Here is a 15,275-nt window from a genome sequence, read left to right on the forward strand (position 1 = left end):
TGTTCTCGAGTACTGCAGTCGCTTTACCGCACCATTGTGATGAAAAGGGAGCTGAGCCAGAAGGCAAAGCTCTCTGTGTACCGGGCCATTTTCGTTCCTACCCTCACCTATGGTCATGAAGGATGGGTCATGACCAAAATAACGAGATGGCGGATACAAGCGGCCGAGATGGGTTTTCTCTGCAGGGTGGCTGGTGTCTCCCTTAGGGATAAGGTCAGAGGTTCAGTCATCCGGGAGGGACTCTGAGTTGAACCGCTCCTCGTTCGCGTCGAAAGGAGCCAGTTGAGGTGGTTCGGGCACCTAGTAAGGATGCCACCTGGGCGCCTCCCTAGGGAGGTGTTCCAGGCACGTCCAGCAGGGAAGAGACCAAGGGGTAGACCTAGGGATGTGGAGGGATTATATCTCTTCGCTGGCCTGGGAGCGCCTTGGGATCCCCCAGTCAGAGCTGGTTGATGTGGCCAGGGAAAGGCAAGTTTGGGGCTCCCTGCTGGAACTGCTACCCCCGCGACCCGACCACGGATAAGTGGGAGAAGATGGATGGATGGATGGATATACAGTATATGCTGCTATTCAGTGGAGACTTAATTGTGCCATTGGTGACTGGTAGTTAAACAGCAGCAGTACTATTTATTTAAATGGTAATTTCATTTATAAATCTTAAACGAGAAATTGGAAAGCGTTTTGAACTTGATTTGGCAATTCCCATTAGAAAAAATGGGTTTTGTTACTTTACAGCAGGGGTTTTCAAAGTGTGGGTAGGTGAGCCTCCCCTCAGAGAACATAAGAACAGCCGTGCCCCCCCTCCCAATTATTATTGCTGTTATTATTATTATTATTATTATTATTATCATCGTGTTGCTATAATGCAGGGGTATTCAATTGCATTTCAAAGAGGTCCAGTAAGAGAAAATGTAATTAAATGCTCTGTTTTCGCTGTCTACCTTCCGCCATTTGAAATTACTCCGACTGTTTCTCTCCTCTTGTCGTGTCTCCGTGTGTGTTTGAATCTATCGTGCTGACTGCACCGATTTGATTGGCTGAGTAGCGTCACCTCCTTAAAACATTAAACAATAACTTTTTAAAACCTTTTTATTTGTATGTTTTAAACATATTGTATAAAACTCCCCCACTACTTGGACTTGCACCCCTCTAGAATAAGCCCGAATGGTCTCAACCATATTGCATCAGTAACGTGCACTTGTTATTATAACAAGATCGCAAGGACGCTGGTAGCGATCGGAAAATTGAGTGTTGTTCAGTTTGTGTGTTGTGGAACATGCGTGTCCGTGCATGAAAATATACCACACACCCAATTACAATTGCATGTTCAATTCACTACCCTGGAAGTTAATACAGTTGTTAAAGTTGGAACAGCCTGTGGACAGCCGTTCTTCCTTGCATGTCAGTCGCCGACACCTTCTTACAGAGGACAGGCACATCTAGCTGCAGCACGACCCGTATATTTCCGCACGCCGTGTTCTCAAGACATATTTTTTTTAACATTTTCAACATGGTGGATAAATCCTTATATGCTCCCGGTAACACACTGAACGTCAACTTTGCCTCCTTATTACACTCACCCCTACTTTAGTGGGAACAATGAGTCTGCGTCTTTGATGCACACAGGAATAAACGCAGATCATCCTCTGGCTGCAGCCTTTACCGGTACTTGCTTTTGATCAAAGTCAATGCGGAAAACCTGCACTCACACAGGTAGGTGGAGGGGAAGGGAATGAGCACTTTTACAGCCTTTTTGGCGAGGTGGAGGAACTCGGTCTCCACAGACAGCCACAAGTGGGCAAGTGTCACTTTACTCGTCTTTTTCTCGTTCTTTTGTGTCTCACGCTGCGCCTCCCCTGAAGCTCTCTGGCGCCCCCCAGGGGAGGCGTGCCTCACACTTTGAAAACCGCTGCTTTACAGCATCCTGACATAATGTATTTCCCCAGCTTATCGTTTTTCCAAGAGGATCTTATTTCACACTAAGTTTTTCCAACGCTCTTCACATAAATAAATATATGAGTGCATCTGTGACTACACAGAGTATACAGTCATTGATAATTCATAATTTTTATATAGTCTTTGTTTGTAAAGAAATACTGCTGACTCATTCGTAAGCAGATGGTTTCCCAGAGTGAAGAAACATAACCAGAATAAAATCAAGTACGCTGAATGAGCCCAGATTCCATGTCCCCATCCGAACTGTTACAGGAGCTGCATGTATATTGGAATTTGACACTAGTAATTTAGATGTGCATGTTTGCTTGTTTATCCACAGTCTTTCTCTTTAATGGAATCCTTATTGAAAGACACAGACCATCTTTGTTTGAACAGGGTGTTGATATTAGACACAACTCAGAGTAAGGTGTCATTCAAATGTTTAAAACAAAGTGTCTGATTGCCTTATCTTATTTGCATGTATACTCGTTTGTCACTCCCTGTTTTTAAAAGGTTTTCTGGCATCTATAACGGCAGCTGCTGTACGAATCCCAGTTTAAGAGAGTTTAACTCTAAAATATGTTCATCACTAGGTTTGGTAAGTCAAGTGATAGAGGCATAGTGAGAGAGACAGAAGGGAAAAACACAGACTATGTGTGGAAGTTAAAGTGTGTTACGGTTTTCTTTCAACCAGCCCATGACATATTTGTGTTGACCTTAATGAAATCATTCAGGCTGATTCAAACATGTTAAAAAACGGATGAATCCTGGACAGACGCAGCTCTGCCTGTGGTCAAAAGGTCACTGTGTGTAACATGCCATACAGTACCATCGCTTAATACGATAAGAAGTTGAAGTTGACAGAAAAACATACGAATGCTTAAATGTGAAGACCTGTGTTAAAATGCTCCGTTCAGTAAAATAAAAGGGTGTTTTTTGGCTACTGGCGTTTGTATCAAATCTTTAAACAACTTTACAAGAGAACTCATACAAACAAAAAAACACTTAATCAGACTGCAGGGCTATCAAGAGAAGTGGCTTTGACTCTGTATCATCAATATAACTGGAACAAGTGACACTTTCTCGAAAACACACTGACGAGTTTAAGCTCAGTTAAAAGCTGAGAGGATGCATTTATATTGCCTTTTTGTTTGTGAGGACTATTGAGAAAATGAGTCTCTGTTTTGCATAAAACGTTTTTGTGTGTCAGTATTGTGAGTTATGAGAAGTCATTGTTATATGTGTGTCTAACGTACTGGTACGGTGTTGTGTGTTGCAGGGGCTGGGACCATACTGAGTCTAATTTAAAAGATCCTCCCCAGACATGTTTTTAAATTACATGGAATTAATCTGCTTTGAATACAATTTTCTGTCTAAGATTGGTTGTGCTGTCCTTCATTAGTATCTATGAATATGCAAATGACTTGGACAAAGGATGCTCGTGCTTCACCAGGAAATTAATTGCCTCCAGTGTACCAATGCCAACATTCTTCATCTGAGTCTTCCTGACACCTTTTTCCTTGATCAATGGCTGCAAAATGTGCGTCAACACTTCCATTTCCAGGTCAAACATAAAGTAAAAGCTTTGATTTCTACCTTTTCAGGTTTAACTCCACTTCATTCTTACACCGCCCAACTCCGTCCTACACAGGGTCTTCATGTCATCCTCATTCAGGATGACTACAGCCCCACTGGATAAAAGCAATGACTACCTACAGTCAGGTTTCAGCGAGGGACCATCATACTTCCACTATTCATTGAGAGCTTAAAAACCTGCACTGTAAAATGATACATTTTAGGATACGATTCACACTACAAAAAAGGGTCTTTCAGTCTTGCACGTTCATTTGAATGACATTTTACCAGACGCTGTGATGCGAGGACAAATACTGCATACTCAAAAGGAAATACATGTGTTTGGGACTTTAAAATGAGCTTTGTGACTCAAGAAAACTGGTAAGCCAGCTCATTGTTAGGTGGCGCTTGTTCGCAAAACAACTGAATCACACCAATGGTGGGACAAGAGAGAAAAACAGAGTGATCTGTGAGTGGAGCGCTGCCTGGAGCTCTCATGGATCAGAGTGTTTATACCTGACAGCATCTGAAAGTGGGCCAGAGGCTAAACCTCTATCAAAGCGTTTGTTGTACTGCCTCACTTCAAACGACACATGAGCGCACTCACACACATATTTAATTCACATACAAAGACACCTTATACTTAAAACAAAAAAGGGCAACCACTTGAAATGCGTAAAATGATGACTTTCCCTCTAATCCTGGAGGCCAGCCCCTTCAGAAGTAAACGACCTGACCCAACCACATGGACATAAAGCCCAAGGTAGGATTGATGTGCGCTCAGCGAGTCCTGCGGGAGCGTTTGAATGCGGGCTGCAGAGGGATTTGTCAGTTTAACGGGAGCTGACATGAAGAGAATGAACTTGAACACTCGCAGGCTGCTTTCCCTGCCTGAGCTTCCAGGGAAACCCTGTCGTGAATCAAATCCCTCCGCTCCGTAGAATACACACACTCGTGTAATAAAAACACGCATGGGTTCTAACGCAAAGGCACACGCATCTTATTCCACCCACTTATCCTTGCACGATCTGTCAAACTGTTAAAAGTGATTAATGTGTCAGATTAAAAAGTACTCAAATAAAATACATCGTGTATGTGGGAAAGCAACTAGACACACACTTCCTCCAATGACCTGAGAGTAGGGGTCAATGCTGAGATCTCGTTGTTTCAGTGATTTCACGCCGTGTTGCTTTCAATCATGGGCTGCAATGAAATGTCTTATAACTCTAACGTTAATGGGAACCACAGCCTCTTAAACAGCTGAATAATTTGGCTTTGTTACTGACTTACAGTAGGACCCAAAATGGTGCTCAAAATCTTGCTCTGGTGAGTCGCCAAGTGAAAACTTAACAGGTTTCAAGTGGCTTGGGGCCTAAGGTGACAACATTTCTCAAGTGGGATAAGAAACTCTGCACTATTGCCTGCCCGTTAAATATTTACCATTAATTGAGACTGCCTTAGTAACAACCCAATCACCCAAACATTTGTGTGTGCATCCGACCAGCAGAGAGCTTAATGAGGCTGCTCTGTAACTGGCTGAGTAAAGCAGAAACAGAACAAGACATTTTGTTGGTCGTGCTGGCAGATATGCCCCCCGGGATAATTGCTTGGCTAAAACGCTGCAACTTTGTCCCAAAAATTGGAAACTTGGCAGTCAGTTTTCTCTCTTTAAGATAGGCAGAGATGATTTGTGGTTGGTGTTTTGCCTTATTATGATAAGAAAGCAGCTGCCTTGATGAGTAAACCCATCTGACATGACATCTGTTTTTATTGAAATTCAATACCTCTGCCAACATGAAGGCGGCATAGGCGGAGGTCTAGGCTTTCAGTGTCATGTTAGTTACATATCATTTAGTTGAATAATTTAAAGAAATCAAGTCACAATATAATAATTCAAATGAAATAAATATTACCTCGATACAACTTACAGTCCATAAATGCGTGATGTCAGATAATGATCTACATAAGGATGTAATTGGAAAGAAAAGGTTTGCTGTAGGAAGAGCAGGACTTTGGTGCAGTAGTTTTGCGACTTGTTCTGGTTTCAAACTAACTATGTAATTGAACATGTCATACAGCCATTTCTAAATGCATGAATGATAGCCTTTTACTCAAAGGTTAGACAAACTGCCAACGGTGGCAGCCCAAATATATTTCCAATAATTCAGTTCAGTCTCAACGTTATAAATTAAACTTGAAAATGGAATTACTATTAAAAAGATGAAATATAGCATTCTTGTACTGATTCATTCTGAATATTGTGGAGCGCTTCATGTTATAATCATAGTCTAACTCACTTCTGTAGAATTAGGTAAAACTTTGATTAATGTGGATATGGCATAGTCAGTGTTATGAAGTTGGTGTCTTTGGTGACGTGCCAGAATGAATCACAATCAGTGCACAGTGTTGGGATCCCCGAGAAGTGATATCCAAAATCCAACCTACAATTTGCAGTTATCACCACAGTGAAGCCAAGTAGTCGAAACCCCATTGGGATTGGAACTTTAAGAGAAACTCAAACTGTGCCTACTGTTGCAAATACGCACGACAGGTAAATGGCTGTTTAAAATGGTTTGCACTGTGTATTTCAGAAGTTGAAGGAATGTTTGGGTGCTGCGTGCTGACATCCCGATATGCTGGTAAAAAGGGGTTTCCAAATGCTTTAAGACATTCCAACAAGCACTTTGTTTATCAGTTAATTTTCCCAATATTCAAACAATATCATGATCTTTCCTTGGCGTAGCCAGGAGAAAAAAAACACAAACTAGTAAAAGTATTATCATACACAAATGTTGCCAACTTGATGCAGAGCCCAAAGTTATCAAGGCAACAAGTAGTGTAATAAACATCATGCTACGCTCACTCTCTGCCGTCATCCCCCACAGTAGCATCAATCAAAAATACAATTACTGTACACTCGTGAATACTACTGTAAATCCCAACAACAGCTACTACGCTGCTATGAAAGCCGAGCCAAACAGCTGCTCCTCCAGACAGAAACATTTCCCTGGTTATATATAGAATACTACTAGTGACATGTTTTGACAGGACGACGAGCAAATAGTTTTAGTGAGCAGTATCAAATCTCTAACACTATGACAACGCACAAACACGTAAACTGCATGACTAGCATATTAGCGTTGGAGCTCAACATACTGCTGACAGCTTCCAAATAGAAAACCAGTAGTGGAGGCTATTTCTAACACTTACACAGGCTTGGTGTTAACTTGATTTTACTGGTGGTTAATACAGGCACGTTTATTCAAACGACGGTAGAGATAGTTTCAGTACTCCAGGATATCTTGTGAATTAGACAGCCTTAAAGAAATAAAACTAGAATATCTGAAAGCTTGTGTAAACTTTGGATATCCTTTGTTACACTCAGGGGTCAGCCTGACCTGGAGCGACAGGATGGATGTTTAATTTCCTCCCAGGTTTTCAAGCCTCAACGTGAACAGACTATATTTTTGTGGACCTTTCTTTCCTCAAGCTCTGGGCCACCAATGAACTTTCTTTCTTATTTTCTTCTCCCTTGTTTTTAAGTTGACTGCCAACTGGGCTGCAGGAAAGTCAGCCATAAAACATTAAAATAGCTCTTTAAAAGCAGTGAGTCACCTTAAACAACTACAGTATGTCTTGTTTTTACACATTAGTCAAAAGCCTGTCTAGGTAAATATGTGTGTTTTTAGCTGAGCTTCAAATTGGAGTTAACATGCTGAAAGCAGGATTGAAAACAATATGGAGCATGCTTGGAAGATGCAAGAAAGTCAGATATTAGCACATAAAATAAAGTAGTAATGAAGTAAGACGATCAATGTTGCTCTTTGACTGAGTGTTTTATAATCTGCGTATTAGAAAAACTCTGTATTTTGGCGAATGCTTCTGGCATATAGAAATGACAGCCTCCTTAAAAGGTACAGTAACCAACGCTCACAATCTTGCCTCCAAACTGGTGGCAAACATTGTGATTTACCAGCTAGCACACATTATTGAGTTATAGTCATTCTCAATGTACAGTATGCTATCTTGCATTTACAAGAATATGCATCCCTAAGTTTAAATATTCTATTAAATGTGAAATTTGACCAAATGTTGCCCTTTATCCTCAAATAAAGGACCAGTAAAGCTGACACCGCTATGAAGTCAAACATATACAAAAATAATTGCCAAATTAAAAAACATCTTAAACCATTTTTACACTGACCTGAAATACTTTCTTGAACTAGCAAGTTCAGCTTTCTGGTTTTGTAACTGTGAATAGCCACTGCAGTGCCATGTTGCTGCCACACATGGAGAGAAATCCCTAGGAGGTTTGAAAAAAGCTGTGTACAGATACACAAATATATTGTTCCAACTCTGGAGGATTTACCTTCGTCTCCACTGGGTTAACGTCAGGCGTCTTGGCTGTGGCGTCTAAATCGGTCACCCCTCTATTGGGGTTTAACTCCTCCGCTGACGGCACCTGTGCCGGCTCTTCTGCATCGATATCTGTCTCCTCGGCGACGGTTGCCGGCTCCTCCACGGCCGTTATCTCCCGAGCTGGGCCGAGGAAAGTACACACACATACAGGTGGATAAGCACGCACGCCTGCATTCACACATGTAGGCATGAGCATGGCCACACACACATGGGCAGACACACATGAATACATACAGTAAGAAACGTTATCCAAGAAATTGCAGAATACTCTATGCATGCTAATGTGATTCAATAAGATTGTAGGCTTTATACATAATGTAAATGTTCACAGGTACACCTCTAGCAATTGAAAGCTTTAATACAATGCTAATTCAACAACATGTTATTGTTCAACACTCTTGTTACCTGGGAGTTTTATTATGAGTTTTAAACAGCATTCATTACCGTTATAGATTTTTAATGGGATAAATTGGACCGGATTGGACACAGGTCCTTTTATCCCTGAAGCAGATATCATTAAAGAGGCCCTATTATGCTTGTTGATGATTTTCCTTTCCTCTAGAGTGTTATGTAGGTTTTTTTCATGTACATTTTCTGCGAAGGCTAAAATCCCAAAGTTCCTTCCAGGGAGAGTTTCTCTCCCACACTCCCCCCCTGCCTGAAGCGCCTCCATTGGTCTCCTTTATTTACCTTGGTAACATAATGAGATCACTATGTTACACTCTCACTTCTATCGGCTAGCACTTCAACACATTGTTCATGATAGACAAAGGGGCGGGAGGTTTCCGACACATGTCAATCAAAACAGCTGGACAAGCTAAGCAATCAGAGCAGACTGGGCTCTGGTTTAAGACAGAGGGTGAAAAGAGGTGCTGCAGCACAGGCAGCATGAGAAAAATAAAGACCTTTTTAACATTAAAGCATGGAAACAATTTGACTAAATAGATCCTGAAAACCGTGTTAAATTCTTAAGAGTGTTTGTTTTCTTCAGAAGACTGAATTGTTTTTAAAAAGGAGACAAAATCAATGCAGTTAAGCATTCTTACTATTCTTCTTCTGCCCTCCACACGTGCTTGTTGTAATAAGAGTCTTTAATTATCTCTGGCCATAGAAACACCCCTTCAGCTTAGTAAAACATGCCGTTTGTACCAGATCAGTACATTGAACCCCATACATTATTCAATACACTCCAGTCTACAAATGGAGTTATCCGACATCTTGAGTACCAAATAAAAACATAGAAAATTATAATTTCAAACGCTGTACTAAATAGATGCTGAAAACCCTCTCAGAATCTTAGAAGTGTTTTTTACTTCAGCAGTTTGAATATTTTACTATTTCTATTTAGATATTCCTTGCCAAGCAATCCACGAGCCAAACAACTGTAATACTGACTGTCACAGTTGGAAACACTTGGTCCCCCTGACTACAGAGCCTGAGGTTGTATATCATAACCACACTCAATTCAAAGTAAATGGTACAACAGGGGAGATGTAGGTGCCATGGGGTTAGTTATGATGCGTTTTCTAGGTTGAGCACAGTTATTGACGGCCCACTAGATAGAATTGCATTTGCTTCCTGGCAACTTGGCTATACTAGAAATAATGTATGATTGCATTCAGAGCCACTGAGAGAGTGCTCGCTTCAGTGGCCAAAATATTTCCACAGAGAATAGATGGCAGTAACTAACAACCACTCGAGGCTGCCTCTCACACAGCAAGTTTTATTACAAAAGTAATCATCTGTAACCAAAAAAGAAAGCATCTAAGTGGATATCATTACTGACTTAATTTGCTAACTGTTATGGGTTTATTTGTGCATACGACAAAATCATATATTAAATTGAAGTACTGTAAAGAGCATTTAATAAAAAATAATACTCCGCACCCAATTTAGTACAGTAACTATTGGCTGCAAATATCTCAGATACAAAATGAATCAGGATGATGAGGTATCAAGTAAATACATCTGGATGTATTGCAATACTGTAAATAAAGCAATTTGCAATATTTAAATAATATTATATTAGGAAAACAGTCGTGGTATAAACAACACATGTCTATATGCATACAATCTGGTTAAAAACTTTTTTAAGTCATCAGAACAGTACACAGTCCCTGTAACACAATATCAAAGCACTAGGGGACACACACTGATAGCAAAAACTAACAAGTGCTGAGTGAGTTAATCTTTTATTTTTATTCACTACATCATGTTGTGTGAATCCTCATGATTGGCCCAAGGATTTTTGAGGTTTGGCCAAACACGTGTTTTGTAAGGCCACACTGACCTTCAACCACCAGATTCCTGTCAGTTCAAACAGTATTTGAGTCCAAGTTTATTTTGCCAGGATTTCAAAAACTCCCTCAAGGCATTCCTGAGATATTTGTATCAATAGAATGGGATGTATTTGAGGTGAAGGTGGCCTTGACCTTTGAAGCAAATATAACCAGTTTATCCTCCAGGTGGAATGTCCTCCACTGGTATATCTAGTTTACAATAATTCAGACAAACACAAAACCTGGCAACATATGCCTTCGGCCACAAGTCTTGCCTGTACAGTATGATGACATGAAAACTGTTTGGTCAGTCCTCTAAAGCTAGCAAATTATTGTATCAATAAACATCAAAAACGTAAAGGCAACCATTTGTGGAGGTACCGGAGTTAAATCTTGAACAATTCTTTTTTTAAACAACGGTTTGTCCATTTGCCCAACTTCTGTATGAAGCATCTACACTGGGAGTAATGTTTTAGATTTAACATTATTCCATGTTGGATTGTCATTGTTTTTTTCATATACAATCCATAGACTGTATTTGGAGTCATCTCTTCAACTGGACTATAACTCCCAGTAGCACCTCATAATAAAAGGAATAGAAAATTAGGTCAAGTATTTCAACTGCGACATGTCTGTTTATTTTGTTCGGCCGCACATTTGACTAAGCTTTATTGGAGGTCGACGCAGTCCAGATCTGATCAAGTTTTCACAGTACAGTCTGTATCCGCTTGTTTCCTAAACCTTCACTCTTTTCTTTTATGTCTTTCCTCCTAAATGCCGCTTCAGTGCTCCTGGCCTTCAACTGTTCACTTCAACTGTCTATCCCGCGTCCACGTTCATGTTCAACCATCTCTTCTTCAATTTAAACTCCCCCTTCTTCCTCCTGTGCACCCTGCCATTAGGGCTGTCCTCCCACCTCCACTTAAATGTCATGCTTGACAACCTGCTGCCAGCACTACCCTTAGCTATTTCGCCATTAGCATTCCTCTTCCCCATCCTTTCTACCCGGCTATCAGGGCTTTGCAGCATTGCCCTTCCTCCCGTCCTCTGCTGCTGACATGTTTTCCCCCTGTTGTCTTCCTTTTCTTCTCACTTGTATTCTCAGGTTAAAGTTGCTTTTAATGGAAAAGCCCAAAGATAATGACCCAGTTCCTTTGTGGAGTGATCTGTTTTGCTACATGGCAGTACCACACTTACTTTAAGCTTTTATGAATACAATTTGTTTCACAATTTCAAGCTTTGTTTTCTTATGTTTTGGGCTCTGGCGCTATCGTGAATGCTATAAAGTGTTTTTGACATCAGGCTTTCATTAATAGGTTATGTGTCACATACAGTATATTCAATCCTCTTGTTTCTGGTGCATCACCTTTGATCGGTATATCATTCGTCGAGTGGAGATAAACAACCAACATAGGAAGAGAACATGTGTACTTACATGCTACAAAAGTCAAGATTATAATGTTAGAATAACTGATATCTGCAATATTATATAGTTACTGTTGTGCTAATATGAAACCTGTGATACATGTTTTTGGTGACTTTGCAACGTCTATAAACAACATCTAACCATATGCATGTTAATAGACTGGCCATATAAACATTTTTTGTTCAGTAATGTTTTTGAATAAAAATTCTCAATATTGCTTCTCTTTCATGCTTCCCGTAGGCTTTAATTCAGTGTTCAGCACTTAGTGCTCACTGAGCGGCTGAATGGAACCACACGCCCATGGCAGCGTTATGTCCAATATACATTTTGACTGTAATGTTGGTATAACAGTTCCACAGTTTGCCATTATTATGAGTATCAGCTTCAGTGGTGTAAGCCATTGTTACACATATTACAGTAGTTTGTTAAAAATATCGAATTGCTCATTGGCGTTGCGGCATTCTGTACAACTGCTCTGAATACAGATTAATTTTCTTTAGCAACAAAACATCACTTTCTCTCTCATTTCTATTTCTGCTCAATCCATCTCATCTTTTTCTCTCCAATTAATTTCAACATTTCATCTTCCATGATCTGAAGTCCCTTTCTCCCTTATTATCCATCAGTTCTTTCTCATGCATTCTTCCATTTTCCATCCCTCTAATTCCTCTATCTCCTACATTTCTATCCCTTCTCATGATAATTAGTTCTCCAGAAAAGCTCATTGGCTTTGCCTGACGGCTCTCGTGTGGCTTAGCACACTGTGACAGCAAGTGTGTGTGTAGGGTTGGGATTGTATGAAAGTGGGGTCCAGTTATATTACGTGTGGACATACAGTTATAGTGAGTGGCTGATCTTTAGGGTCATCAGCATGTGAAAGAGAGCTCCTCTCTGGAGGTATCCTAGTATGGTGCTATTAGATTTGGTTGGGGAGGGTATCTGATGCTGGCTGCAGTAAAGACTGGAACGAGGGTGTGGAACAGCTCTTAATATGGGATCTTCCAACGGCTGAACTCACAGAGCCACGTGTCCCCGGGATGCAGTGAAGCCCACCCTGTCCAGGCACGAGGCAGAGGATAATAGCAGCTAAGCCCATCAGTGTGGCCTTCTTTCTTTGAGTTGACTCATCCGTAGCATTCACTCCAGCACCGCCCTTTCCTGCTGGCCAACTCGGGCACAAGGCAGGCGGAATTAAGCACAACTGTGTGTGGAGCGCGTCTACGAGACAATCTGAAGAAATATGTGAAAAGTGTAAAGGTGTGTGTGCAGTGGGGAATGTTCCGTCTACACTTTAGCTTTTGCAGTCTCACTTTAAATCAATTTCGTAGTATGCCTCAAAGTGGGGCCCCAAAAAGATGGGGTTCTAGCATGAGCAGGTCTAGTTATTAACAATTATTAACGAGGAATAATATTATATAAGTCAGGTAGGATAGGGCACTTTCAAGTGGAGACACATAAAGTGGTTTTGGATTTTCAAAATAAAAGAAGATTATGTGAAATTAGGATCCATGACTCAGTTGCCAAAATATGAAAACCCAACTCCTTCTGGAACTCCAACCTCCTCTCTGTCCTGAACACAAAACCTACGACCATCACCTAAAGTGGCTCCTATAACGCTCAGGTTCAGCGTCATATTTGTATTGTGTGCCTCTACTGTCACATTTAACATAATATGTTAAAAGGAAAAAGAGCCACAGCGTGTGTGTGTGAGAGAAACTCCCTCTGGAGGGACCTTTGGAATTTTAGCCTTTGCAGACTATTTACATGCACAAAAACCTGTTTAACACATTGCAGGAAAGGGAAAACCCAAAAAGCATAATAGGTCCCTTTTTAACTTTTTTTTACAGTTTTTTTTACAATTGCTGTGATTATCATTGTGGTGAATCTAAGAAATAAGTTCAATGACATGTCAAATATGAGCTGTCAGATAATAAGCCAGGTGTTTATCACTGCCATCAGCGCTCTACACCGTGTGTCTTTCAATAATTGAGCATGTCCACAAAGCACGCATGAATCACCAGTTGTTTTGTATAAGAGGGGTTAGCAAATGTTACTGTGCACAACAAAATGCATAAAGTCTGGCATTAGAAATAACCGTCAATGTAAGGGGGTAAGGTGTAAGAAGAACAAGCCGTAAGCGCTTCATCTTTTGTTAAAGGCAAACACATTTCATGGTTTTCAACAAGTGATGGAGGGTTTTGAGGCAGTGCTTAACATTTAAACACAATGCAGCCGTGTGAGGGTGGGATACAGACTGTGTGTTTGTGTACCTGTGATGGAGGAGTCGTTGCCGTTCTTCTCACTGTGACAGTCCTCCTGTCCGTCTGCGTTCGGCTGTGTGTGATGCAGACTCAGTTTATGACAAACCTCGAACGCCTGGCCGACTGTCCGAACAATACGCATGGCCTGACTCTGTGTGGGAGAGAAAGACAAATAATTAAATATATATATAATTGTCAGGACACCAATTGAATCATGCCATTTAGTTAAATGGCAGCACCCATTTCTGTGCACTGTTTTTAGAATTTATTTACATTTTTGTCATTTTAGGGGCGACAGTAGCTCACGGGACTTGGCTTAGGAACCATTGGGTCGCCAACCTAAAATACAGAGTTTGGGCTGGTAGCTCGAGCAGTGCCAGTTCTCCTTGTGGTCACTGCCACAGTACCCACAGTACCCTTGAGCAAGGCATCAAACCCCTAACTGATCCCTGGTGCTGGAACACTGGCAGCCCATTTGCTCTGCCATCTCTCTATTAGTGCATGTCTAAAGTTCCTATTTGTGCGTGTTTGTGTATTTTGGGCATATGTGTATAATTGAATAAAAACACCAACATGAACAACATAATTTCGGTTTGGGGATTAATACATCTTAATCTTAATTTTTATCTTATTTTCATTAGATTCCTTCGACTAAATTTGAGTTATGTAGGTGATACTCTTTCCTTTCATTTCTATCGTTATTGTGCAACCAAGATCTAACGAAAACCAGTAAGGTAAGTGTATCATTTTCTATGCCAGGGAATCTTTACAGGAAATGTTAAAATCCAGATGTTTTCCACTAGTGTTGAATGCAGCCCCAGAAATATTTGCATTTTATATCAAATAATATGCAGAAAATGTAGCTTCAAAGGATCTATTCCAGTCCCAGAGTCCAACAATGCACGTATTCTGTGGGCAAACTCAGTGGAACATTATTTACTTTTTTTATCGGGAATGTTCCTTTGTCCTCAGGTGCAAAGAGCTGACTGTGTCTGCTTATCTCTTTCCGCCATGCTCTGGAAAGGCAGGTCAAGTGTAAACAACTGTGCTTACTTTTGTCTGCTATCACTCCTCTCTTGTGTTGCTTGTCGCAGAGAGGTGTAGAGGCAGAAGAGATTTCATTTTAAAGCACCGAGGCCTAGCCGCCAAAACACTGCTCGTCCTCAGCTGAATGAGCAGAACAGATGTAGTCTGACCTAAAAGCCAGAACAAAATGAAGACATCCAATCCGTATTTTTCACAGCTCAACTTTGGCCCAGTCTGAAGTCTCAGTGCGGATTGGATCAGGACATTATGTGACCCTGGGCTCAGTATCAGAAGACATATAAAATGTATTAGGCACATTTGGGTATGATATTACATTAAAGACTTAAACTGGTT

At 40.8% G+C, this 15,275-nt stretch overlaps 1 protein-coding gene across 1 annotated transcript in view; it reads right to left on the bottom strand.

Moving 5' to 3' along the window:
• LOC307017349 (uncharacterized protein) overlaps positions 1 to 14,042 on the bottom strand; it is a 74,896-nt gene extending 60,854 nt beyond the window's left edge. The window contains exons 1-2 of the mRNA XM_079646919.1: positions 13,905 to 14,042; positions 7,880 to 8,049 (exon numbers count right to left, since the gene is read on the bottom strand). Coding sequence (XP_079503045.1) covers positions 7,880 to 8,049; positions 13,905 to 14,037 — 303 coding nt within the window. The 5' untranslated portion in view covers positions 14,038 to 14,042. The remainder of the gene's footprint in view (positions 1 to 7,879; positions 8,050 to 13,904) is intronic.
• Positions 14,043 to 15,275: the final 1,233 nt, after the last annotated feature.

Source organism: Notothenia rossii (genome assembly GCF_949606895.1).
Source record: "Notothenia rossii genome assembly, chromosome: 1".
Lineage (NCBI taxonomy): Eukaryota > Metazoa > Chordata > Actinopteri > Perciformes > Nototheniidae > Notothenia > Notothenia rossii.